General features: G+C 44.9%; 2 protein-coding genes across 3 annotated transcripts in view; both read left to right on the forward strand.

Annotated features, from left to right (window-relative positions):
* The first annotated feature begins 531 nt into the window (after window positions 1-531).
* RFWD3 (ring finger and WD repeat domain 3) lies at window positions 532-13,852 on the forward strand. The gene is made up of 12 exons (XM_053399264.1): window positions 532-1,426; window positions 3,663-3,871; window positions 5,029-5,120; window positions 5,218-5,421; window positions 6,445-6,536; window positions 7,038-7,152; window positions 8,133-8,361; window positions 8,507-8,657; window positions 8,887-9,063; window positions 9,791-10,005; window positions 10,595-10,812; window positions 12,604-13,852. Exons 1-12 carry the CDS (start codon window positions 1,119-1,121, stop codon window positions 12,745-12,747), a joined length of 2,154 nt encoding a protein of 717 aa, XP_053255239.1. The 5' UTR covers window positions 532-1,118; the 3' UTR covers window positions 12,748-13,852.
* A 1,975-nt stretch (window positions 13,853-15,827) lies between these two features.
* The window catches only part of GLG1 (golgi glycoprotein 1), a 64,604-nt gene continuing 53,991 nt past the window's right edge, over window positions 15,828-26,440 (forward strand). Inside the window, exon 1 of one of the 2 annotated variants that reach the window (XM_053399267.1) lies at window positions 15,828-16,285. In XM_053399267.1, coding sequence (XP_053255242.1) covers window positions 15,887-16,285 — 399 coding nt within the window. In that variant the 5' untranslated portion in view covers window positions 15,828-15,886. The remainder of the gene's footprint in view (window positions 16,286-26,440) is intronic. The other variant, XM_053399266.1, reaches the window with a different exon arrangement.

Consider the following 26,440-nt stretch of genomic DNA (forward strand, 5'->3'; position numbering starts at 1 on the left):
AAACATGTCTTGGAATGTATGAGTAAGTACCCTGAAATCTTAACACTTAATCTAAAGATCAGTACACTAATCTATGCTACCAGCAAAGTTTGATTATCATCTTCTGTAGGAAAAAACGGAGTTCTGCAGACAACAGAATCTTCTTCCAGAGGGAAAGTCATGATTCAAGAATGCAAGATAATTGGTTAGCTATTTATCACTAAAGTCATGTCCTGTCAGCTTCAAACTTAGCAAGGTAAACAGAATAGCAAACAGAAATAGACAAAGGTACAAAATGGAATAAAGATGTTATAGCACACACTCATCTGGGAAGACCCCTCCCTTCTCCATATGGTGATATTGACCCAATATTTTGCAGGTTTTCAATTGTTGGGTTGCTCACATGCTTCAGCTGAACCCCGTTTTTGCTTTAAAATCTTAAGGACGGGTTTCAAGTCTTGCTGGACCATGGACCAAGTAATTGGGGCGGGGGGGGGGAAGAGACCTTAGCCTTGCTGGTACAGGCTATAATTGACCGGGAACGTGACAGGTTCAGCTTGGTTCTGAACAGATAATACCCTTCCGCTCCCTTTTCTCATGTAACTTCTAGTGTGGGTTTGTGGCATTAATATCTGAGCCAAAAGAAGGGCCGACATTTATCTTTGCTTGTACATTACAATGCACTGCGGTGAACTATGGTAAAATTCTGCATTTTCCCCATTTTATGCTGTGAAGAACTGTCATTTGACGCTTCGAATCAAAAACCGGAAGTCCCGCCCCGCCTGCGGCTATTGCAGTTGTCAAGTCTTTGAACCCTTTCTGCGCATGCACCTTGCCAATTACGACCTCAACTTTTCCCTTCCGCTCGCAGAGGGCGGGGTCCTTCAGAAGCGTTTCCCTCCCTCTCCAAAATTGACAGACGTATAGCCCAATGGAAATGCGACGTACGCTCCGCTCTGTCCCAATAGGAGCCGAAGTCTGCTTTCGCGCTCGGCCTTTCGCGGCTGGACGAGCGACCAATAGGGGCCGCGGGAGCTGGAGGCGGAGCAGCAGCAGCGGCGGGGCGCTCGAGCGACTGCAGTTGAGGGAGAGTCAGGCCCGGACGCCTGGGTCCCTTCCCTCCCCTCTGAGGGGAGGACATGTCCCACCAGGAAGCGATGGACGTGGACTTGGCGCCGGCGGCCGAGGAGACCGAGTCGCAAGCCGCCGCCGCCAGCCGCCTACAGGAACCGGCCGCGACAGACGGGGACGCCTCGACGTCCGGGGCGCCTCGGCCGGCGGCTTCTCGCTCTTCATGGGGCGCCTTCGTTGGGGAGCGCGAGCCGCGGAGGCCGCCGCCGCCTCGAGCCAGGAGGAACCCGCCTCGGCAGCAGCAGCAGCAGCAGGGACCGCGCGCCGCCTCAGCCGCCGCCTCCTCCTCCTCCTCCCAACGGGCCTCCCGAGCCAGGTGAGGAAGGGCGGGGGAAGGGCTCGGATCCTGTGGGGAGCTTCTCATAGTGACCGTGGGGCCTGAGAGAGTACGAAGGAGCCCCTCGGAAACGGGGCTGGGCGTGGTGGGCCCCCGGAGGTCGGAGCGAGGCAGCGGGGGAAAGTGCTGGAGGCAGCTGGGCTTTGTAAACAAGAGGCCTTTCGCGTTCCCAACCCTGGGGAAGGAAGGCTGTTAGGCTTCTCGGGCGCAGGTGGCTGTCAGAACGGAGGAGGAGGAGGAGGTGGGTCCTCGGGAGCCAGGGAGTGGATTCTGGGGTGGGTGAAGGGAATGGGGGCCTTTCGCAGGGGTTGTGGATTTTGTGAATCTTGCGGGGTGGGGTGGTGGAGGTACCTGTGGGTCATGGGTGTGGGTATGTGAGTGAGTGGAGGGGGTACCTGTCAGAGCAAGGAGGGTTGCTAAGCGAGGGAAGGAAGTGTGTGAGTGTGTGATAGAAGGAGCTTCTCGGAGCCAGGGGATGGATCATAGGTGTGTGTGTGAATGAGTGTCACAGTGGGGGTGGAGAGATCCTGGAGACCCCACATGTCAGAATGGGGGTGGCGGCATGGAGCCTGCAGGGTTGGTTCTTGGAGCAGCAGCCAGATTCTGCAAGGATATGTGAAGGTGGTGTCTGTTGGAGCACATGCTGAAGGCAGCTGGTATTTGTAAACAAGAGGACCCTCACATTTTTCTTCCTGTGTTCCTGAAGGGGAATGGGCTACACCACTGTCATAGTGTAGTGGTAGAGTGGTAGAGCACATAGGCACAGGCAGGATTTTTTTGAGGGGGTGTGTGTCTTTTTGTTGGGGGGGCAGAGCAGAGTTATCTGCAATGCAAATGGTCAGTTAAGTATTTCTATTTTTTTACTTGATGTAGTGGGGGACAGCTGAGCCCTGCGCCCCACCTGGCTATGCCCATGGTAGAGCATGTGCTTTGTTGTGATAGAAATTAGCCAGGAGCATTTTGCTACTGGCGTGGGTCCAGTTGCAACCACGTGGATGCCAGGTTGGCGACTAATATCTTCATCTGGCTGGCTTCAACAGATTTCTTTAGCAGTAGGTCAGCAGAAGAGCTTGCTTATTGCATTTATATCCCATCCTTTTCTCCAAGGAGTACATGGTTCACCCCTCTTCTACAGTGACCCTGTGAGGTAGGTTAAGAGGCTGTGACTGGCCCAAGGTCACCCAGTGAGCTTCATGACTGAGTGGGGATTTGAACCTTGATCTCCCAGTCTTAGTCCAACACTCTAACCACACTGGCTTCCTTGAGTACTCCTGCTATGGGGCAGCTATATAAAATAAGTAGACTTCTGAAAGGTTTATAAAGGAGGTACCAGGTGGGGTTGAATCCTTGATACACATTGTTGGCTCCTGTTGGGGTCACTGTTGCATTGGGGAAGGGGGCTTCTCAGACCCAGAGAAGGGGATATTGAGTGTTTGTGGAGGGAAGCTGCTGTCTGTGAGGAATGGATACTGCAGATGGGGGCCTGTTGGAGTGGGGGTCAGATCCTGCAAAGTTGGTCCCTGACAGAGTGTATGCGAGGGGTGGATCTTGGGTGTGTGTGAGGTGAGCATCTGTCAGTGGGAGGGTTGATCTTTCAAGGAGGTTCCTGTTGGGGGGATCACGTGGGAAGCAGATCCTGGAGGCAGCTGATATTTGTAAGCTGGCTTCTAGATAAACTCATGTAATAGTCATGGGGCTTTAGCTTGGTGGTGGAGCTTGTGCTTTGTATGCAGAGTAGTTTGCTTGTTTCATGTGTTCTCTACCCAGCTCTCAGAGTAGCTTTCAGTTAAAAAAACAAAACTCCAGCCCCTGCCCTCAGAATTTACCATCTAAAGACTTAGCACCAAAAAGAAAGGGATGGGGAAGCAAACACAAATACCCATTTTGTACAAGGACCTGCTGGGATGGGAGATAGTTGAGGGAGAGAAGATGCACTTCACAGAATTGGGTGGAAGGATGAGCAGTGTTTAGGAATTTGTGGAGCTACACTTGGCTACAGAGATGCTAGCTCAACTTACAGAGCAATGTTCATGTTGATGGAAGATCGCACATTATGAAAAGTTGGTTTAGAATCTAATGAAAAGTTGTGGCTTCTGAGGCAGAGGGGGAGAGACAGATGTGTAAATTATTGAACTTTGTGGCTTGGAAATGGGTGGGTCATGTTCTTCTTTCTATCTTACATTTTCTAATGAAAATTTATGCTTTGGATGTTCAGGTCCACAGCACCATTAGACAGTTATTTCCAGATCAACAGGACACAAGCGACGGCAGCATCACACATCCTAGCAGGTCACAGTGGGAACAGCTCAGATGAAACTGTGGTTCTAAGTGATTCTGAGAGTAACAGCAGCAGCAGCTCCACTGAGGAGGAAGAGGAGACAGTGGGTGCCCTTGAGGAGGCACCTGGGCCAGCCAACTTGGGAGGTTTGTATTGGTTCTTTAAAGGGGCCTAAAATTTCAGAAATGGCTCATGATGCATTGCCTACATTTGACACAACCATCTATTTGTTTACAGTCATACCTCGGATTGTGAACGCTGCAGGTTGTGCGTTTTCGGGTTGCGGATCGCGCCAAACCCGGAAGTACCAGAATGGGTTACTTCCGGGTTTTGGCACTTGCGCATGCACAGAAGCACAAAATGATGTCATGCGCAGAAGCGCCGAATCACATCATGCACGTGCGCAGATGCGGCGCTGCAGGTTGTGAATGTGCCTCCCGCACAGATCACGTTTGCAACCCGATGTATGACTGTATTCATTACCTTCTGCTTAGGGCAGCTTACTTCAGAGTGTGTGATATTTGTATTTTCATAACGACTCTGAGAGGTAAGCTAGGTTGGGAGAGGATGACTTGCGCCTGACCATATCGTTTATTTCATGACTGCAGAGACTTGAACCAAGGCCAGACTTTGCCAGTGTATCCTGCTGTCTTTGAATAATTGAAAGCTGTTTTCTGATCTTTGTACAAACCTTGCTAAATGTCAAACTGAGGTTCTGTTATGCAAATAGGCATGCTTATTATTATTTAATTTATTTCACACATACACAAAAAGGGTTTCACAGAGGAATTTAGAGAAGGGGTTTATAGGGGAGATTCAGGTACCATATACATTTTATTTGTGCATGGTACGCCCTTTTCTGAACAGCAAGAGAAGGTTGGAGGTTTTTTAAAAAGAGCAGATGAGGATAGTAAAATTGCAGGACCAAAGGTGGGCCATCTTGGGAAATGAGGGAAGAAAGGAAGGTTGGAGCAAGCCACTTGTGAACATAGGTGGAAGGGATTTGTGCTGGGAAGCCACCACTGGAATTTGCAGAGGGTGTCTTGCTGGCTGAGTTATTTTACTATTTTCTGCCAAGTTATTTTTTTAAAAATTACCTCCTGTTAACATAGTTTGAAGGATTATCTTGGTGGAAAAGCTGCTCTTTTCTCTTTTTTTCTTAGACAGCAGTGGCTTTGTGTTCACTTTGAACTTCCCTTTTAAATGCCAACAATTTGTTACTGAGTTTTTGTTTATGTGGCACTAATTACAACCTGTCCCCATCTCTTCCTATATTAATTATTCCTTTGTTTCTCCCCTGCAGTTTCTGATGCAACCCAAATGGAGCCTCCTGGAGGGGATTCTGTTGGGCCAGAGCATCCTGATGCTAGAGGTGCCACTGCTCTCCAGAAGAAGGTACAAATGATTGGGTGTGTGCTGTGGAGGATGTTCAGCCAATTAAGATAAACCAAGATTGCATTTGCTTGACCTTTTCCATGTTCTCTTGTTTCAGACAACTCCGTTAAAGAGAACTCACCTAGCTGCTCCTCTGGCTCCTCTGGGTGAGGAAGAGGAGAGTGGTGATACCTGTGCCATCTGCTTTGAAGAGTGGACAAATGCTGGGGAGCACCGTCTTTCTGCACTGCGGTGTGGGCATCTCTTTGGCTATAGCTGCATTGAGAGGTGGCTGAAGGGACAAGTGGGCAAATGCCCACAGGTAAAAGCTTGGAAGGGCATTTTGTTTCTTCTGTCTGACACATAACCTAAATCTTCCTCTCTGAAACCCATTTATTCTTTTTCTGTCCTTGGTAAAATTTGTGGGCAACAGTTCTCTCCACATTGTTTTCCTTTTTCCAATTCTTTCTTTCTGCATTACTTTCCATGCCATCTTCCTGTAAGCTCTTCCTCTTTTGGCTTGCCTTCTGTAGACCTTCTTGTGTTTTTCTTTGCACTCCCCTGAGCTGTGTTCAATTTTTTGGATGCCATCTTCCTTGTTTTGGCACTCAAACTGATTGCAGGACTTCAAACAGCACTTTAGCCAGTGTTGAACACAGCAGGACTCCTCAAATCTGGGCTTTAGGAGTTGCAGCAAGTTCTCCTTCCCTTTGGTCAAACTCTTTCTGTGAGGAGAGTATTTTTATCAGCATTTGCCAACTTGGTGCCCTCCATATGTTTTGGACTACAAATCCCCTATCAGTGCCAGCTAGCACAGATGTGCTGGTTAAGTCTGAATGAAGTTATGTAATCCAAAACTTCTGGAGGACACCAAGTTGGCAGCAGCAGCTGTACATCATATTTGGTGACAGAGCACTGGTAGAACTTCCACCTGAGACAATGGGATTTTTGAGGGGTGGTAGTAAGGTGCTGTTTACCTTTTTAAGTTGTTGTCTTTGCTTTGTTGGCTAAGTTCAGGGATTTTGCCTGGGATCAGTCAGGTCAACAAGACGACCTGTTGGCACAAGGAAACTTTGAGAAGAGATGCTTGGCCATGATGTTGAGCAGGTCACTTTTGCATGTTTGGGGGAGTCCCACTGATTGTTCTGGAGAACTATTTGAGATAAGGGGAGTCTCTCAGCAATCCAACACTGTGTACATTCACCCCTGCTTTTGCAAAGAGATCTATTTGAAAAGCAGTATCACCACTTGGTTTGTGTAGCAGTCATGATAAATTAATAGCAGCACAGTAAATGCCCTTCATAACCAATAAATTGACTTATGTTCACATTTTTTCATTTTTTAGTGTAATAAGAAAGCCAAGCGCTCAGATATAGTAGTCCTTTATGCTCGTACCCTGAAAGCGCTCGACACCAGTGAACAGGAACACATGAAAAGGTATATACTCACAACTTTCCTCCTATAAGTTTGAGGGTAGCAGTACCTGGCATAAACACCTGTCTTGGCAAACTATCACTATGCCTCAGCTGAGTCAGATGAGTATCTGTGTGATTGGAGAAGATACTTGTGTCCTAACACCAGGCTTTAGTTCAAGGGCTTGCTTTGTTAGACTTGTATTAGGTAGGTATGATAGGTACAGTGTCTGGATGTCCCTGTGAAGATATATGCCTGTTTCTGTAACTTTTTCTTTTTTTACTAGTATATATATTTAAGATAAAATGGGATGCATATTCTATTGAATCTCTCATGGTTATTCTGAAATTAAAGTATTACTATTTAAATGTCTCTTTCTAAATTCAAGAGACTGTTACTATGTCCCTAAAAGTTTTTGGGCAGGCAGGAAAATGGAATAGAAAACTAATTCTACTCATCAGTGGGAGAGAGATGGGTTGGCTCATGAGCTTCCTTAATTGCATCTGTTGTACTTTCCTCCTGCAGCTCTTTGGAGAAGGAGCAAATGCTGCGAAGGAAGGCAGAGCTGGAATCCGCACAGAGCCGCCTCCAGCTGCAGGTCTTGACAGATGAATGCAGTAAACTTCGGCAGCAAGTTCAGGTAGGTTTAGCTGTATCCTGTTCATGCAGAACCTTCTAAATCCCCTTCCCATGTACAAGAAAATGAAATGCGCAATCTTTGTGGCCTTTTCTCTCACTCTCTGCTAATGATGGACAGGATAATAGGACACCCCAGTTCACTGACGCCAACTCTAGTGGGCCTGGGTGGCATGGCACCCACACTGTGGGGCTCCAATGCAACCTCTGGGGCGACGTCCGAGGCCCTGCCAGGCTTCCAAACGTGATTTCTGGTAGAAACGTTCCACTGATGTAACATGATGTCATGGTGTAACGTTATGTCATGGGTGCCATTGGGCACCCAAAATCTGGGGCCCAGGTCGTCACCCTGGCCCAGTTTCATTCCTTGATTTGAGTTTGTATGTCAAAGCTTATGATTTGGGGAAAGGAGTCACAAAAACATTCCAAATCAAAAATCTGGTAAATTTTATATACCCTCAGTGAATTTGTATAACTCAGAAAACTTCCAGAGCAGTATTCCAGAGCACAAAAAAATCTGAATGGGGACCCACACAAGACATCCCCTGACATACCCCCAGAGACAACCTCTCAGAACAGTTCTGAGACAGCACTCTTCTTTGTCCCAGGCTGCATCCTCCAGACACTCATCACATCAATACATGGACAGGAAACAGACACAGGAAGGAATAGAAATTGGATCTTGCAGGAAATAGTGAAAAAACTAAGGCAAGCTCAGCTAAGGAACCACCTTGCAGAATGAAAAGTGGCAAGTTGAAGGGTAGGATATCACAGCTATCTTTTAGCTGGGGGATGAGATGGTTGGGCATTAGAAGGGCTCTACAAGCAAAAAATAGCCAAGTTGTATACAAAAGCAGTAAAGAAACAACAACCCAGCACAAGTTGTTCCTGACTTTTACTACTGTTCTGCCTGTGGAAACATCCAGTGCTCTCAGCTCCACACATGCTTTCTTTGCCTCATTTTTCCTGCTTTCCATTCTACAGGAATTAAAGGCCCTGATGGCTCGCCACAACACCCTTTCCTCTCAGCAGCCCAGCAACTCTCGCTCATGCTTTCCAGGCTGCCTCTCCTCCAGCCAGGGCCAGCACAAGTACCACTTTGAGAGGGCCACCCTAGTGTCTCAGGTGGGCAACTGCCGGGTTATGGCATACTGCGACCCACTGAGCTGCCTTGTAGTGTCGCAGCCATCTCCACAAAGCACCCTCATTCCTGGTGAGTTGCCTGCTGAAGGAAGTCCCTAAGTTTTATGATGGAAATGTTTTTTTCACTGCCTTGGTCAATCAAAGAGGACAGACATTACAGCATTTGGACTCTAGCAGGCTGGGCTTTCTGCTGATCAGTTTGCTTTGTGTCTCAGGATGTGGAATTAAGATGATGAGTGCTGTCAACTCAAAGAGCAGCCAATATGTCCCCATCCACAGCAAGCAGATCCGGGGCTTGGCTTTCAGCAACCGTGCAGATGGCTTGCTCTTATCTGCTGCTTTAGACCATACCCTCAAGCTTACCAGGTGAGTAGTGATGATTATGATGCCTGCTTCCTTTCTCTGTGGTCCAGGAGATTGTGTAAGGATCTTATTCTGGAAGTATTGCCTGGCTCCTGCAGAGCAGCTTTGTCTGAACTGTGCTGTTTTGCCCACAACTGGGTATCTGCTGGATAGCGTGGGCCATGTGCAGAAGTGCTAAGGTTCTCAATGGGAGACCGCTTTGATATGTAAAGCTCTGCTAACTTTCCCTCAGCTTGACTACAAACACCGTTGTGCAGACATACAATACTGGTCGACCTGTCTGGAGCTGCAGCTGGTGCCTGGATGACACCAACTATGTCTATGCTGGCTTGGTCAATGGCTCTGTCTTGGTGTATGACCTGCGGGACACAAGCTCTCATGTCCAGGAGCTTGCTCCACAGAAGTCCAGGTATTGCTTTCCTGCTTTATACAGCTAGGTTGTCCTTTGAGCATATGAATTAAGACTGTAGAGGACTTTGAAGCAGATGAAGGATGATCAGCGCATGTAGAACTTTAAAATTTGCACGCCATGTGTTATTAGTATATCATTCCTGGCACAGAATTTGCAGAACACTAACTTTTACTCTGGTTACTGGTTACCTCCCCACTGTAACCCAGAATGAAGACCTTTGAGCTTGGGAGAGTGGCCTAATGGCAGAGGTTTAGCCTGATAAAACTTGTCTGGGACCAATTTCCAGTCCTTAATGCATTGCACTAAGACTTCTCAGAATGTGTATTTTTCAATCAGTTATGTGGATGAGGAATAGGAATGAACATTGGGTGAGGTAAGCCCTGGAGAGATTGTGATACTTGCAATGTTGCCTGCAGTGATTGACTTCTACCTTGTTCTTTTCTGGGGTTGTGAACAGTCATGGTGATATGGAGCTCAATTTGTTTCTTACTCAGAAGTCAATTGCGCAGTGTTCAGTGGTGCTTGCTCAGAGGTAAATATTAATAGGATTTCAATCATAGCACCAGTTCTTTTGGCCAATGGTATGTAGAAGTGAGAGTGATTCTCCAGTTCTCTTTGAAATCCTTCCTTACTCATGCTCGTTCAGACTCACAACAGCAAATGAGTAGGGAAAGTGGAATGGTTTGACATTGTTGGTTATTGCTCTTTCCTCTGTCCCTCACAGGTGCCCTGTGGTGTCCTTATCGTATCTTCCTCGAATGGCCTCTGCCTCACTGCCCTATGGTGGACTGGTATCTGGGACACTGGAGGGAGCCTGCTTTTGGGAACAGAAGGCCAGTGGCTCTTATCGGCCTCACCACCTCCTCCTGGAGCCTGGAGGTTGCATTGACCTTCAGACAGAGGCCAGCACACGGCACTGCCTTGCAACATTCAGACCCAGTAAGTTGTGATGTGTAGACATCAGGGCAGGGCTATTTTTATGCAGTGTTGGGATTCCTTTCACCCTAAATGTGGACACAGTTACAACTGTGTGGACAGAAACCACTTACCATGTTTGTTGTTGGCGTCTCTTGCACACACATTAAAAGAGAAGAGGATACCTCTGGCCTGCATCTAAAATGCTGCACCAGTTATTCTGTACCCCAGTCTCCCCAAATCTTTTCAAGATGATGGGGCACAGAGGGTGCAGTCTCCCATCCCCAAATACAATATGGATTGTTTCAACCCCGGTGAAGGGTAAGTGCCAACTACTTCAGGAGTCTATCCCTCCCTAGAACTTTGCAGCTCCCAAGAGGGCTGCTGTGCAGTATGAGCACTCCTGCTTCCATAAGATGACATGCAAGGAAGGGATTGCAAGTGAGTAGTATCCTAAGGAAATGGGGTAGTTGCCATGAGTGGTGAGTGAAGCGGTCAGGCGATGGCCTCTGGGCTGCACTTAAACCAGAGTACAGTGTTTTGTCTTGATACTTTCCTATGATACCTTGATACCTACCTGTCCCCTGGAAAGCTCTTCACTTTCATCCCACAGATAGAAACAACAACTGTTTACGGTGTGTGGTGATGGAGCTGACCTCTACTCAGCTGACTGATGGGACTGAGGATGTGATCTGTTCATGCCGTCCAGTTCAAACTCTTACTGCGGGTCCATCGTGCAAACTCCTGACCAAAAATGCCATCTTCCAGAGTCCTGAAGATGATGGCAGTATTCTTGTGTGTGCTGGGGATGAAGCATCAAACTCTGCCATGGTACCATGTTTTGTTCTTTGTTGTAGGAGTAGGACGTTGTGTCTGGCTCTGTGTTAATAGTCTAAAATGCTGGAAGCTTAGGTGGTGGTTAGGGTACTTGAGTAATTGTTTTCCTATGTTTTTAAGGCTATGCGGCTCCAAAGAGCTTAATGCCGGGTTGGTCATTGAGAAAAGACTTGAGCCCTTGTGGCAAAGCCCTTATCTACGCTCTATTGCGCTTTTTCTTTACAGAGGGGGCTATGCATGTTCCATCTGCCTTAAAAGTTTATAGTGCAAAAGTGGTTGCAACTATGGCCTATGCGGTCCCTTTATGGGGCGCTTTTGTAAACCTCATGCCTCTGGTGACATTGCAAAATCTTTTTCTCAGACGCCTTTTGAAACTACCCTCCTGTGTAAGCAACTCGGCTATTCGCTTAGAACTTAAGACCCCCTCCTTAGAGATCCTGATGTGGATACATGCCTTTAATTACTGGCTGTCCCTTTGGCATAAATTGCCCAATTACCATCTTATTCAGTGCCTTTGGAGAGATGAATTTACCAGCCCATGGGCAACAAAAATCCATTCCAAACTGTTGTCTTATGGAATCTCGCCTTCCGATATACTAAATTTAGATCTAATTACAGCAAAAAAGGTCATCAAACAAAGATTGGAGGAGGTTGATTTGCAACAAAATCTTACTACAGGTGGAGGTACATGTTCCCCGATAAATCAGGGCATTACATTTATGTCCCAGATACCTCGATATCTGTCTACCTTATCGGTTGCGTCGCATAGATTCGCTTTTGTTAGAGCCAGATTTAATGTGTTCCCCTCAAATGTGCTGAGCAATAGATTTTCTAACGGTAAAACCTCTGTTTTATGCGCATGTGACAACAAATCAATAGAATCCCTTTATCATATCTTGTTTAATTGTCCTTTATATATTGTTCCCCGATCAAAGATTCTGAGTTCAATCATTTTGGAAACTGTTGCTAAACCACCTGAATTACATCTAGCCTATCTACTCCAGGACATTGACTCTTATAGAACATTACAGGTTGCCAGATTCCTGAATTCAGTTCTTTCATATAAAAGACTTCATGGAATGTTGCATGACTATTAAAAATCTAGTAAACACTATCCACCATCTTTATATTCAAGGCCACAATATGGTACATCTAGAGATTGTATGTAACGTGAAGGAGATTATGCGTTGAAATATTTTAGTTGATATTTTAGAATGTAAAATGCTATTTCATTTATTGATTGGTTTTACCTTGTGGGCTTATAGCAGAATAAAGTATTATCTATCTATCTATCTATCTATCTATCATCTATCATCTATCTATCTATCATCTATCTATCTATCTTGAGCCCTTGTTCTAGTGAAAATTCTGTTTTGAGACACTGGTATAGCCTGTATCTGCCTCTTTGGAGCATTTCCTCATGGCAATCACAGTGCCATTTCCATCATATGGACATGGGGCTCTCTTGTCCTCCCTCTTCTCACTTTCCTTGAGGCTTGACTCAAGGAACATGGACATGCATGTTTTCTGTGACAGGGCTGCAACCACTCCTCCTTGTACACAGGGAGCGCCAAAGAGGGATGTCCTCAGCATTACACCACTAATCACTTGCTCACTCTGAATCCACCCAGAATGTGTGGCGATGTTAGGCTGCTTGCCAATGTACAGGAAAGTAATGGTTCAATACTTTTGTAACTTGTCTCCTTGCTACATCCCAACTAGTAACAGCTATTTTTATGCAACAGGATTACTGATAAGCTGTGACTCTGTTTGTTTATCCTGCAGCTCTGGGATGCAGGGAGTGGCTCCCTGCTGCAGAAACTCCCTGCTGACCTTCCTGTGTTAGATGTCTGCCCCTATGAGGTGAACCGCAACAGCTTCTTGGCTACCTTGACAGAAAAGATGGTGAAGATCTACAAGTGGCAATGACTGTCTGCTGCATGCTGCCCCAATGAGCTACTCTCTGAACTGAGCCAATTTCCCACAAGCCAGCTCTGCTGCTAACTGGATTCTAGCTGCCTTGAGTGCACCCTGCCAACATTGCTGCACAAGCAAAATCTTGCTCCTTAGAACAGCTCTCTCCCATGCCCAGTCCACACATTTGTTCCTTTTTAAATTTATGGATCTTTGTTTCCACCTCATCTTAAAGGAAACCACTTTTACCTTATTGTGGACCCTGTGCTTTTCTGGCTTTACTGCCTAGGCAGATTATGGGCCCTTCTGAGAAAAAAATTGGCTGCCAGTTTATATTTCCTGGAAATTTACCATTGACCTTGGATGAAGATCATGATCTCTGCTCTTCTAGTGATTTTGGAGGCTTGTGGCATGGGCAATACTCCTTTGGCAGAAGACTGCTTAAATTTCTGTTTCAGCCCGTCTCATAAAGAAGATGGGACCTTGACTGAAGTGAGCTGTTCAAGTTATATCTCTGGACCATGACTGGGCTTGGTAAAAGGTGGTGGTGAAGCCTGGTGGGAATTGGCTGCTAAAAGACATTGTGAATAAGAAAATATAATTGTGGCCTGATGAAGAATGGGCAACTTCAGGTATAAATATGTTCCTGTAGGACTTCCTATAGACCTCCATTGAGAACTGGGCAGAGTGCTGTGCCTGACAGATCATTGGGAGTTGAAACATGAAGCAATTTCAGAACTCTACAAACTCTATTGACAGAAAAAAACCATTTGCTGGGACTGTTGGTGATTCATCTTCTGCTATAAATTAAAATAGGATCAAATATTTCATGTATGTGTTCTTGCCCAAGGCTAGCAATCAAGAGAGTGATGCAAATTGCAAGACCAATATTAGGGTTGTTTTTTTTTTACTTTACCTGAAGCCAGTAGAAATCACACCATTGTGTGCTGCCTGAACTGATGGGTTACTATACAGAATTACAGAACAACATTTCTAAAGTTTAACTGTATGACCCATCTGTCTAAAAATGTACATGTTTCCATTGAACTGTGTTTTGTGTGTGTGAGAGATACTACTTTTATATGCAACAGGAAAAATAAAGAATGTTTAATATATACAAGAGGAAGAATATAGAATGTTTAATATCTCTGGCTTTCTCCAAATGGCAAAACCCTCCATTGCAATGCTAAGTTGCTGCTTGCACTGCCTGACAAGCAACCTGCAATGTTTGAGATATAAATATAGGATCCTCTAAAGGCCAAATAAGTCCTGAAGTTTGGGTTAGTGGATCCAATATCTTGTGGTAATTATGATATATGATTGGGATATTTCCATGTAGCAAGGTAGTCCTGTAGTAAGCTAATCTACCAGAGTTTGGAACAACTGTGAAACTTACCTAGTTTGCTGAAAGGGGACTGCATAGTCTCCACTCTAAATGACAGAGTGAATTCAGTGTTTATCTTGGGTGAAAGGCAGGCGTGGTGGTGTTTCAGGGTCTCCCTCCCAACAGTTCTGTTATTGTATATCTGGGTGAGGAAGGGCAGCAGTGAAGTTGGAACTATGCTGGTGCAATGGTAAAGCCAATTGAGTGTCTGAAACCACTCGCCATTTGGAATTCGAGGTACACTGAACATATATTTTAATTACAGTGGTACCTTGGGTTACAAACGCTTTGGGTTACAGACTCCGCTAACCCGGAAGTAGTACCTTGGGTTGAGAACTTTGCCCCAGGATGAGAACGGAAATCATGCGGTGGCAGCGGGAGGCCCCATTAGTGAAAGCACGCCTCAGGTTAAGAATGGTTTTGGGTTAAGAATGGACCTCTGGAACGAATTAAGTTCGTAACCCAAGGTACCACTGTACTATGTAGTAGTCATACTCTTGACTATTAAAGTGTTGATACAGGAATTTAGCTCAGTATTTGTGTTGCTGAGTTTCTAAAGCATAACTGCTGGCCTAAGCCTCAAAGAGGCTTACTTACAAATAAAGATAGTTTAATCTCTAATAATACAATTTACCAACAACAAGGGTAGGACCTGCAGTAACACCATGTTCTTTCCTTTCTCTGGAATGTGTGGGTGGCTTCAGTATCGTTACCTATGTAGAGAAGTCAGGTAGACGAGATAACATTTATTATTACTATGACTACTATTGTGTTCCTGTTATTTAATATTATTATGTGTGTTTATATCCCACATTTTCCTACAAGCTCATGGTGGTCTACATAGTTCTTCCCCTCTACATTTTATCCTCACAACATCTCCCTGAAGTAGGTTAGGCTGAGAGTGAGTCTCCAAGATTGCCATCTGAGCTTCCTCGGTGACTAGGGATTTCAACCCTGGTCTCTGAGACTAAATACACTAGCTCTATATAGCAAGGTAGCATACAAAATAGAGTAAAAACAACTAAAAACTGTTAAAACCAACACAAAAACTAATAGAATATTAATTTTTAGAAACGGTACAGAATGGCCAACCTTTGCAGAATCATATTCATCCTTGCTGGGAAGGTGTTTGCTGCATTAGCCACAGGTTATGGCATTTGCATGACTTGTGAGCAAAGAATGTGTGCAAAAACTACTCCCACGGCACTTAAAGAACAGATAAGGAAGTTCCATTGAGCCTTAGGCAATGACATTTGCTGGGCACACAGTTCTGCTTGCACAGAAAATAAGATTACTGTGTGTACGTACACACACACACACAGAGAGAGAGAGAGAGAGAGAGAGAGAGAGAGAGAGTCAGTATATACAGTAATCTTAACTTGATAAAAATAAGTGGTCTTGCTGTTATGGGCAAGAAAGAATTTCCTAAAAATTAGAATAACTTTAGGGAAAAGTTAGAGGGTCGGGGTGTATGACGAGAGAGGGAGGCGACAGAGGAAAGCGCCATTCCGGTTCCTTTCCCTGAAAGACCTGCCAGTAGGTGTCGCGCCGCTCTCCGACAAACAACCCTTTCCTTTGGCTAGGTGGTGACGTCACCTGCCTCGCTCCGCTCGCCGCGGCGACGTCGCCGCCGTCCTTACGCACTCCGAGAGGCGGTGGGCGTGACCGCCAGTGCCGTTGGCGTTGCGCGCGCAGGCTGCGGCGGGCGGGGCCTAAGGCAGCGAGGCCGGGCCGGGCCGAGCGGAGCTGAGGAGAGGAGTCGCATCCAAGATGGCGCCGTGCGGACGTGTCCCGGCCCGGAGACGCGGGCCGGGCCCTCTCCTCGCCGCCCCTTTCCTCTGGCTGCTCGTGGCTCTCGGGTCAGCCCGGGCACAGCAGCAAGGCGGGGCAGCGGCGGTCGGGGCCGCCCAGGGGTTCCCGGGCCAGCAGCCGGCGGCCGTAGGGGGATTGGGGGGCCAGCCGCTGCCTCAGTTGGGGCTGGGAGCACTCCCGGGAGGCGGCGGAGGCGGAGCTGGGGGCGGCCGTCTGCCCCGCGGGGGCTCCTCGGCGGGAGGCGGCTGGAAGCTGGCGGACGAGCCGGTGTGCCGCGAAGACGTGACCCGAGTCTGCCCCAAGCACAGCTGGGCCAACAACCTGGCCGTCCTCGAGTGCCTGCAGGACGTGCGGGAGGTGAGCGGGGCGGGGAGCCCTTCCTAGCTGGTGTGGAAACTGAGGCCAGGGAGGTCGGGGGAGGGGGAGGGCTTCGGGGCAGTGGACCCCCATGGAGCAACTTTTTTGCGGCGGGCGGCTGCAGGGAGAGGCCAGCCCAGGTGCGGAGCAATGCACATAGCCTCTCCTGGCAATTTTAGGAAACCTGCATCTGACCCAGGTTTACCTCTGTCCTCCGTCACTCTCCGGTGTAACCAAGAAGTGGCGTCCAGGATGGAGGTCTGCGGCCAGGACCATGCGCGCATGCATAGCTCCTCCTGGCCTCGGTTGCCAAGAGTTAGGGAGCAAGTGCAGCCCCTTCGCCAGTAGCTCCCTTTCCCTTCTGGCGCAGGAGCAAATCCTTGTTTTCAAGGGAAAAGGCCGAAGGGCTGCACGGGAAAGCGAGGACACTTCTGTGGGCAGAGCCCGTTTTCTGGCTCAGGCAGGCCTGCCGACAGCGGTGTTGCCAATTCCTGGCATTCATAGTTTAAAAGAAAACGGGGAAAGGAGCAGAGAGAGAGAAAACGTTGCTGTGTCAGGGAATTGGCCCAGATGAATATACTTATCATGATAGTCCCCCCCCCCATTGTGATCTTGAAGAGAAAGCTTATGCTGGGTACTTTTTGAGTAGGGATTGTCTTTCGGTCACACCCTCGTGGCTGGTTGAGTTGTGTTAAACTGAATCAATCCTGCTATTTCTATTCCAACAGAGGTAGACAGCTTGATCCTAGGTAAGCTGCCTCCTTACCTGGCTGCTTGCGACAAGAATCTCCTCTGTTTGTCCATGGAGGGAGGCTTTTGTAAATACAAGAGCTTTCTTTTTCTTTCATGCACTGTGCCACAAATGACTAATATAGGTAGGTGTGTGTGCGGTCAGGCTAGTAACACTTGTGGCTTTTAATCATAAGTCAACTACAGGTTCACTTTAGCAGCTGTAGAGCATATAATAGTTTGCAATTTGAGACGCGTTTGGGAAAAGTAATTGATCTCTTGCCATAGTGAGTATGGCATTTTGTGTTGGGTCATTTGTGGGTCTGTTTTCAATATCAGCATGTAATATACCTATTCTTGAAGCAACTTTAGGTTGACAATCTGTTTCCAGCTTCAGGCTAGCTAGCTTAGCAGGAATGCATGAATTCAGAGTTACTGCTGATAGAAATTGTTGTAAGTTTAGCTGGAGTTACTAGATTGTTACACAAGTTGCTTGTAAACAGAAAAATTGGAACTGAGGAAGCTGCCTTATACTGAATCAGATCATTGCTTTGTCTAGCTCAGTAGTGTCTACATTGACTGGCAGTGGGGTCTTGCAGGGTTTCATATAGAGGACATTTCCAGACCTACCTGGAGTTGCTGAGGACGGACCTTGCAAACTGTAGCACACAAAACAGATGCTTTACCATTGCCTTATGGCCTGTCCTGAAGGCTGTTCAGCTTGAAATTCTTATCTGTGTTTCTATGGTTCGATATAGGATGCACAAGTCTCAGAAATGACTTAACAACTGCTCATTGTAATTCTTTGAGATACCTTCTCTGAATAGAAATTAACCAAGTTTATTTTAGGTCTCTGTCTGGCTATTTGTGTGTGCTTTCATAAGAAGTGGGCAAATTTTTAGGAAGCTCTAAGTTGGACATCCTGAGAACCCTAGATCCCAGTGCAACCTAAGTCAGTAGAGGAGTGTTTCCCACAATCGTCTAAAGACTGTACAGTACTCAGATACACTGTCCCATCACATTAGAACTACATTGGGCACTTCTGGCAATGCAGCTGATTCTGGGAGAAGTCCAAGCAAGAGCATATCAGTTGAACCTTCCAACCCTGGTGAGAAAATGTGCATAGAAATTTGCTGCAAGCAGAAAAGGTTGCTGGTTGTGAGATTTTGAGGGGATATATTTTAAAAGTGAACCCTCTGCCAATATTTTAATGAAAGTATGTACAACACTTATTTTGTGATTAAACTGTTTATAAACTTTTCTAAATAAAAGACTGAAACATAGTTTGCTCTTTAAAGTGAGATTGTTTACTTATTTAAATTAAAAGATAAAGAGCCCTAACAGTCATCTGATGCTGTGACATTAACATTGGATTTGAATTTATTAATTCATTGTTTAGCATTGCATTTATAGATGGGTAAGTTCCTGGATTCAGAAAGTGTTTCACTTTCTGGCTGAGCCAAACTAAGTGAAGGCCATGTGAATGAATCACCATTCCCACTCATTCCCTCGTTCCTTGGTTTGTGATCTGCAGTATTGCAGGGGTCAGGAGTTCTGTGTCACATTTGTGTATCCCTCCAACATCCTTCCTGGCTTGAACTTAAGCAACTAGACTGCATTGCAGGGTTGGATTGAGACACAGGAAGCACGCACAACCACTGATCTAATGGCCCAGCATACTGTTTTGATGCTGAGGAGTGGAAACAGGGTCCCATATTCGTCCCTCTGTGTGCAGGTGCTGTGCCTGAACAAGTATGAATTATGTCTGGATGGTTTCCTATCTCTTGGTGTCATTGCTTGGAGTGCAGTTCAGAAACTGAACTTTGTGAGTTGACATTCATTGTCAATATATCTTCAGCATGAACAAGCATAATGCAGAATGTGGTGTGTATGCCTCTCTGGATTGTGCCTATTTCTTACAATGTTTGTAGAGCTTTCAGGTATTTAAAGCACTTCACATTTATTAACTTATAATCCTTACAATAACCTTGTAATATTACAGTATTATTATCCTCTGTAAAGCAGATAGAGTGTGGTGGTGGGGGTGAAGTAGGTGACTAAGGCTGAGAGACTGGCTTGTTTAAGGCCACCTAGTGAGGTTATTCCAGAGGAGAGAATTGAACTAGGGATTTTTGATTACTGATAGCTCAGTCTCTTAGTCATTATGCTTAATTGTAGCTGACACTTGTCAAGTATTTATTGTACAGGTGTGCCCTTTAGTTCTCTGTATGAATGTGCTTTAAGATGTAGCAGTAGCAGAGAAGTAAAGTTTCATAAGCCACAGACATAACACTAGTTCTCCACAGTCAAAACTCCTAGAGGGTGCTGCAGTCTTCATTGGAGTGGTGTGCAGAGTCAAAGTGCTTGCTCACGTATGTCACAATATGTTATGTACTGATAATGGGTACATAATTTAGCTAAATAGACAATTTTGTTGCTAAATTAATACTGTGATTTGTTGATTATATTATAGGGATGTCCACACACTCACCAGCAGCCACCTGCAATATAGAGATATACTCAACTGCCTTAAAGAATGGTTGCATGGGTTACTAAAATGTACTTGAAAAGTTTTGAATATTGTTAGACACATGGAGTTACTACTTTCACATGATCACACTGGGGATTACAGATTCCTACATCTGAGTAATTGCCTTCCTTTTAGATTTACAATTTTCTGATTTACCTGTATATGCTACTGAATTCAGTAATGCTTACTCCAGATTGGTGTGCATAGTTTGTAAAACATAGCAGCTTCAATTTAGTAACATATTTTTGCAGTTTCTATTGTTCCCACTCTGTGCTACGTTGTACAAAATTGTTTTATCATTTATCAGCAATCCTATACTGTATACACATGACTGTGTCTAAGGCCCATTGAACTAACTGGGACTTCCAACTGGGTTGTGCTGTAATCATTTTAATTTCATACCCTTAATTTAAGGGATGGGAACTAGGAACCCTTTTTCTATGGCATAAAAACATTTAAAATGTTACATTCCTTTCTTACTTTCTTGTCTTGTATCATCAGTTAAAAATCCAATAGGTAGTGTAGCAGTGAGAAATTAATGTAAGCAGACTTGAGCTGGCGATGTAGTGGTATGGCAGAAGCCTATTAGTTCATGCCTATTAGGACATTGAGATATAGCTCTGATTTCTGTTGAATGATACTGCCTCTTCTGTGGTTTACAAGAGCTTTTAGAGCGAATAAGGATACTGCTTGTTTGACAAGAGGTGACACTTATGCTTGGATTCCTTGGTGGGCTGTCCTTCCCTTTTGCCTATTCCATTTAGAGCCTGGAGGCATAGATGCATTTGCATCCTCTGTTAGAAACTGAGATATGAAAGCCAGGAGCTAAAGGGCACCTTAAACCTAGGTTATTGGTGCAACAACGGTATGTCTAGGCACACTTTTTAAATAACAGTACAAAGCTGAAAATGAATGAACTGCAGCTAAAATCTTATATTCATTTTTCACATGACCTAGACCTCATCTGAAGACTGCAAAAAACAAAGCCATGCTTCCCCTGCCTGCCCCCCTAATATTCTTAAGAGGGTCTCTTCTCCAGTCTTTAGAGAGTGGCTGGAAGTGGGGAGGCAGAAAAAGATCCCCCTTTCCTTCCACTCTGCAGTTTTAATCTGAAATCTTAGGAGCAGTACTGCACCCAGAGCTCAAAAACTGCTCATGCTAATGAAATTCCATTTTGCAAAACATGCCTAGAACAATGGGAGTTTCGAACGCTGTTCACACCATCAAATTCTGTTCAATTGGAATGTCACCCAGAGGGTTCAGTTTTTTAGCCTAAGTGTTTCTTGTGCTGCTATCTGATTTGTGTGTGTTAAGAGCTGTCAAGTTGCTTTAAATTCAGTAGATAACCTAATATTTGTGATGGGTGTAGACTGGTTTTGACAACATCTGTTATCTTCATAGAGCTGCCATTCTGTGGTGTGCAGGATCCTGCTTTGTCTGGAATTTGAAGTATTTGGATTGTCACATACTGACCTAGTTTATTTAGAAAATGTATAAGCCACTTAATCAATGAGTGTTCTCTGGGTTCGGGTGTAATGTTCCTGGTCCAACAAAGTATAGCATGCTGGAGTGGAAAAGAGCAACAAACTTAAATAAGTGCTTCCTTATCACAACCTCCAGTGGAGACTGTTTTGTTAAATCACAGTTTCTCCATTACATTGCAACAGCAAGACTGGTTTTAACAAACCAGAAAAACTCTGTTTTGCAGCTGGGAATGAGAGAGGAGAAGATGGGGGAGGGAATGCTCTTGCTCATTGCTTGTTCCAAGAACATGGACCAAAAAGTGTTAAGTGTGAGCTGGGTCAGTGTGCCTTTTGCTTGGATGCTGTCTTGTACCTTCTTGTGGAACAGAGTGCTTTTTTTGCCCGCTTCTGCCAATAAGTAACAGAACCTTTCAGAAAGGTGCCCAGAAAATTCATTAGTCCATTAGAAACATTACCCATGCTATTGGCATGTACCTCTGGACTGCAAAGCATCTTGAACAGTGAGTCTGGCATGTTTTGTCTAAAAGGAGTTGTACATATTTATTTACACTGAGAAACAATTGTCCAAAGAGAAAGATAAAACAACAAGCTCAAATCATTTTTTATTGATTACACTTTATAGCCCACCTTCCCCCCCCCCAAGAAGTTCGTGCTGCACATAGTTTTCCCTCCCCAACTTATCCACACAATAAATTTGTGAGGTAGGTTAGACTGAGATACAGTGACTGACCCAAGGTCACCCAATGAACTTCATGGCTGAGTAGGGATTTGAACTCTGGTCTCCCACGTCATAGTTCAACACTCTAACCATTATAATACACTTGCCCTTAAAAGAAGGCTGGTCCTTCTTTTAGGTCCCACTGCATTCAGGTAAGTGTGGGGACTGCTGCCCCAGAGTAAGTCCTCAGTGAGACTTACTTCTGAATAGACATATTATATATGTGTAAGTCTTGTTACCAGGTGGACAATGAACTGATGAAAGGTGAATGTGAAAATAGAATGCTAGTAAAATTTGCAAGTGTCACGTAACTTCAAGAAAAAAGGTGAATATTTTGCAGTGATTCTCAGTTAGTTTAGCTTAAAGTAATTTGCAGTAACAAAGTTGTTGATGACAACAGTTTGTAGGTCACTATTTGATCTTAGTTTAATGAACCTGCTGAGCCTGAAACCCTTGACTTCATTTGTGTCCATGAAGTTATGGGTAGAGTGGATGACTTGTAAATACCACCTTTATCCCAGAAGGGGATGGAGTAACAAAACATCAGTGCTCAACAGGATTGCTGTCCTTGGGTAGATTAGGAGCGGAGCATTGCATTAATGATAAATTAGCAGAGTTTTGTCTTCTGTCCCCTGCCACTCTTCTCTGTGCTAAAATGTGCTATTATGCCTCTTGCATAATGCAATAACTTTTCTAGGTTTAAAATTAAACCTACATATGTTATTACAAATTGGAATGTGACTGCTTTAGTGAACTAACCAATTAAGTGTTGATCAAGACTTTTAAAGCATTAACATTGTAAGAATAACAAAGAAAATCATCCATGAGTTGGATACTTATGCTAATTACAAAAAACAAAGACTGTTGTTACTGCCTTCCTACATAACACTAAGCTACAGTTTGTTTAAGAGTTGTCTCATAGATGAGCAAACAAGTCATGACTTGCTTTTCCAGAGCTTGGTTTATTTTCCTGCCACTGTTGCTTTTGTAGCTTGGTGAGTGTTTGGGGTTGGATGGCTAAACCAACCACTCAAAGTAGTTGACAGTTTTAAAAACTGGCTTATGATCCAGTATGATACAAAAAGAAAAATAATGAGGAAGAAAGAAGAAAATAAGCAAATTCAAGCACCAGGGCTTTCATAATGGTACATAATGAAGTTTCATGCAGAGAGGTGGTATGTAGGAGACAGTTCAGGGGTGTGGGAGGTAGAGCCAAATGGCTGCTGATCTCAGCCTGGCTGTTGTGCCAAGATGGTATGTCTAAAAAAAGCTACATGGAAAACTTTATGTATGTATATGTATATAGGGGATTCCAGCAAGTGTTTGCACGTGTGCCTGGTGTTCTTAAATTGATATCATGTTTAACTGTTGTGTCATTGTAAAATGTTTTGAATGCCTATATTCTTTTGCCTGTGCCTTTTGCAATAAGACAGGCATGATAACTTCCTGTCAGTATGAAAATTTAAGTGAGCAGATGGTGCCTGGAGATTTGCAGCAGTGTCACTAGAAGAGTTTCAGTCATTAAGCAGTTAGTATAGCTGTTTAACTCATTAGTTAAGGCTCATTAATGGGTAGTTGCCAATAAAAATGTAGTAAGCAGGTAGTTTACCTATTTCCAGCAGAGTCTGGACAAGATTCTCATGTTCACACTTGTATAGCTTGAGTAAGAAGCATGAACTGAAGCAAATAGGGATTGATGTACTCTGAGGATGTGTCTTAAGCCTTTGGAGGAAGGGAAGCTGATTAGAGTGGTCTTCTTCCCTAGGCCCCTGCACTGCAGTTTGATTAGTTAAGGTAGATAATCTCCACCCCTGCATCTCTTTAACCACAGGGTAATAGATTGCTGTGGCGATGAGTTTTAACTGTGTTTTAACTGTTGTTACTTGAATGCTCTGGCAGTTCTATTCCTTTTCACTTATCTAGTTTGAACTGTGTTAAAACTGTGTTTGCTTTCATTCTCTGAACGAATCTTCTAGAAAACTCATTGTACTTGTTTTTCTCCTCAGTATGTTGCAGGTTCCACAGAATCTGAACTGAACAGATACTTCAGGGAAACGCAGTAAAAGTAACGGATTTGGATTCCACCTTTGTGCAGGAATTGTACAGAGAAATAGTGTTCTTCCTTAACCAAACTTTTACTAGGTGCACATAATTTCTTAGAACAGTTGTGCCTGTTAGAAATTATTCATATGCAGGCTGAGAACAAGTGGAATAAGAAAGGTTGTTTCTCAACATTCTGTGTCCTTGGTCTTCAAGGCCTTCAGTGTGTTGGTGGTGAAGCTGATTCACTTTCTTGGGATAGGTGGTTGTGGTTGGAAGTGATCTCTATGTTCTTCCCAATCGTAACTCTGGCAAAGTGGGATTTGTCATGGCAGGGGTCCCCAGAGTGTCTTTATTAATTTCTTTAGAAATTTTTATAGATTTCCTTAGAAGAATTTACATGGCTTAATAAGAAAACTCTTAAGCTGCCAACATTGCCACTATTTTTGTATGTGCAAATGCTATGGGATATCTGTTTAAAAAATGGTAGCTGTCACCTGCCTGACATTGTGGCTTGGAGTTGGTGAGTGGGATATTTGCGGTTTTAGCAACAGCACAGGAGAACTAGAATGAGAATGTTGAAGGTATAAGCAGCATTCAAAATTAGCTAGGTGCTAGTTGCATTTTAAGACAGGCTGCTGGCCTTTTGTGAGGCAATGAAGATGTCCGGGTGCCAGGTTTGGTGCCTAACATCTCCATCTGGCTGGCTGGCTGGCATGAGCAATCAGTTGGTCTGCAGAGCAGCAAGCCTGCTGCACAAATCAGCTAATCTGTGGGGTAGCAGTGTCCCATAGATCACCTGGCTTACACAGCACAAAAGAGGCATACCTTTTGGTACTGTGAGCCAGGTGAATCTCCTCACCTGGCTAGCTGCTCCAGCTCCTCAGCCTCCAGTGGCTCCACTTCATCCAGAAGGGTTGTATTCTCCTTGACTCCCTCTACTGCTGAATTGTATGCTGGTACTAGGCTGCTTCCTGTTGTGCTGTTTTCGCTCAACAGAGGCTGCTTGGGCCTAGCCTTGTTTGTGCAAACCCTGCAGCAGACAGTTGCTCCTGGTGGTGGCGGCAGGGGATGGCAGCAAAGGCAGCCAAGAAACCTTTTAGGGCTGCTGCATGGAACTTCACTGGCACCGTGGATGTGGAGCTGCTTGTTCTGCTTCTCCAGCTGCTTCTCCAGCTCCTGCACTTGGGCATCGGGTTCACATTGGAGTTTATGTCTTCCATGGTGCCCCATGACTCTACCCAACCCCGTGACCCTCTCTGCTGCTTCCTTCTCGTCCCCCTATTCTTCCTCCCTCCCTTTCTTACCATTGCCTTCTGCACTCTTCTACTCCAACAGTTGCAGAGTTGAGGCTGGGGACGACGACGACTTAGTTTCAAATTGTTTGTTTTGCCTATTAGTTCTGTTTTGTGATGTTGCAGGTGGAGCAGAGGCCTAGACCTTCCTGGAGGGATTTCTTGTAGATCTCTGTTTTCTCTTTGACCCAATGCTTTATGCTCTTTATTAGGTTAGATCTGGTACCAAAACATTTATAGTGGTGCCTCTGGTTAAGAACTTAATTTGTTCTGGAGGTCCGTTCTTAACCTGAAACTGTTCTTAACCTGAAGTACCACTTTAGCTAATGGGGCCTCATGCCGCCGCTGCACGATTTCTGTTCTCATCCTGAAGCAAAGTTCTTATCGCGAGGTACTATTTCTGGGTTCTGTAACCTGAAGCGTCTGTAACCCGAGGTGCCACTGTATTTGAACCAGAACAAAGAGGCAAGCAATTTTGGGCACATGGTGATCTTAAGTGGGTAGGCTTTTGCTGGCAGATGCTTAGCCTGTCTTGTGTCAAGTAAATATATATCGTATTTTTCGCTCTGTAGGATGCACCAGACCACAAGACACACCTAGTTTTTAGAGGGGGAAATCCAGCCGGGGGAGGCTGCGCAAGGCTAAAGAAGCCAAGGCAGAATTAAATACATATTGTTTTATAAAAAACAATGGAATGCTGGAAACAAGCAATGCTGAAAAGTGCCCAGATGATATGGAAATAACTCATTTTGTATTGATTATGTAAAGAGGGAGGAAAAGGCTATCTGAGATGAATGGGGAGGAGATTCTCGCCTAATTTACATGTAGGATAACTGCTGGGTGTTCTGATCTGGGTTTCCTGATTCTGCCCTGTGCTGTGTTAAGGTCCTTTGTGGAGAAATCCTCATATGTGTGAGAGCAAAGATCCTGCTGCTTTTGTTCTGTGAGTCAGTTCATAGTTCTATGTTAGCACTGAGGCAGGAGGCAGAAAATTGTATCAGCTATTTCTGGAAGGTAGGATGAGGGGAGCAAGGAGTCCAGCTTAAAGATGGCATGAAATGTTCCATTTGTGTACTGTATGTGTGTTAAGCTTTAGTTCCACCAAAGAGAGTAAGAGAGATTCTCTCATAAAGTTAAGAGACATAATACATTTATTTGGGTATGTGTGTGACTCTGCAGGGTGGCATTGCATATTAGCGCCCTTACGCCTTAGGGAGAATAAATGGAACCAGGCTGTAAACTGTTCTACCCTTTTGCATTAGCTTCTCATCATCAGAGCTATAATTTATTGTTCACTGATCTGTGTCTTCAATTAACCAATATTGACACAGCTGAACCTTCCATTAAGGAATGAATATT

Source organism: Podarcis raffonei, chromosome 8, assembly GCF_027172205.1.
Source record: "Podarcis raffonei isolate rPodRaf1 chromosome 8, rPodRaf1.pri, whole genome shotgun sequence".
NCBI lineage: Eukaryota > Metazoa > Chordata > Lepidosauria > Squamata > Lacertidae > Podarcis > Podarcis raffonei.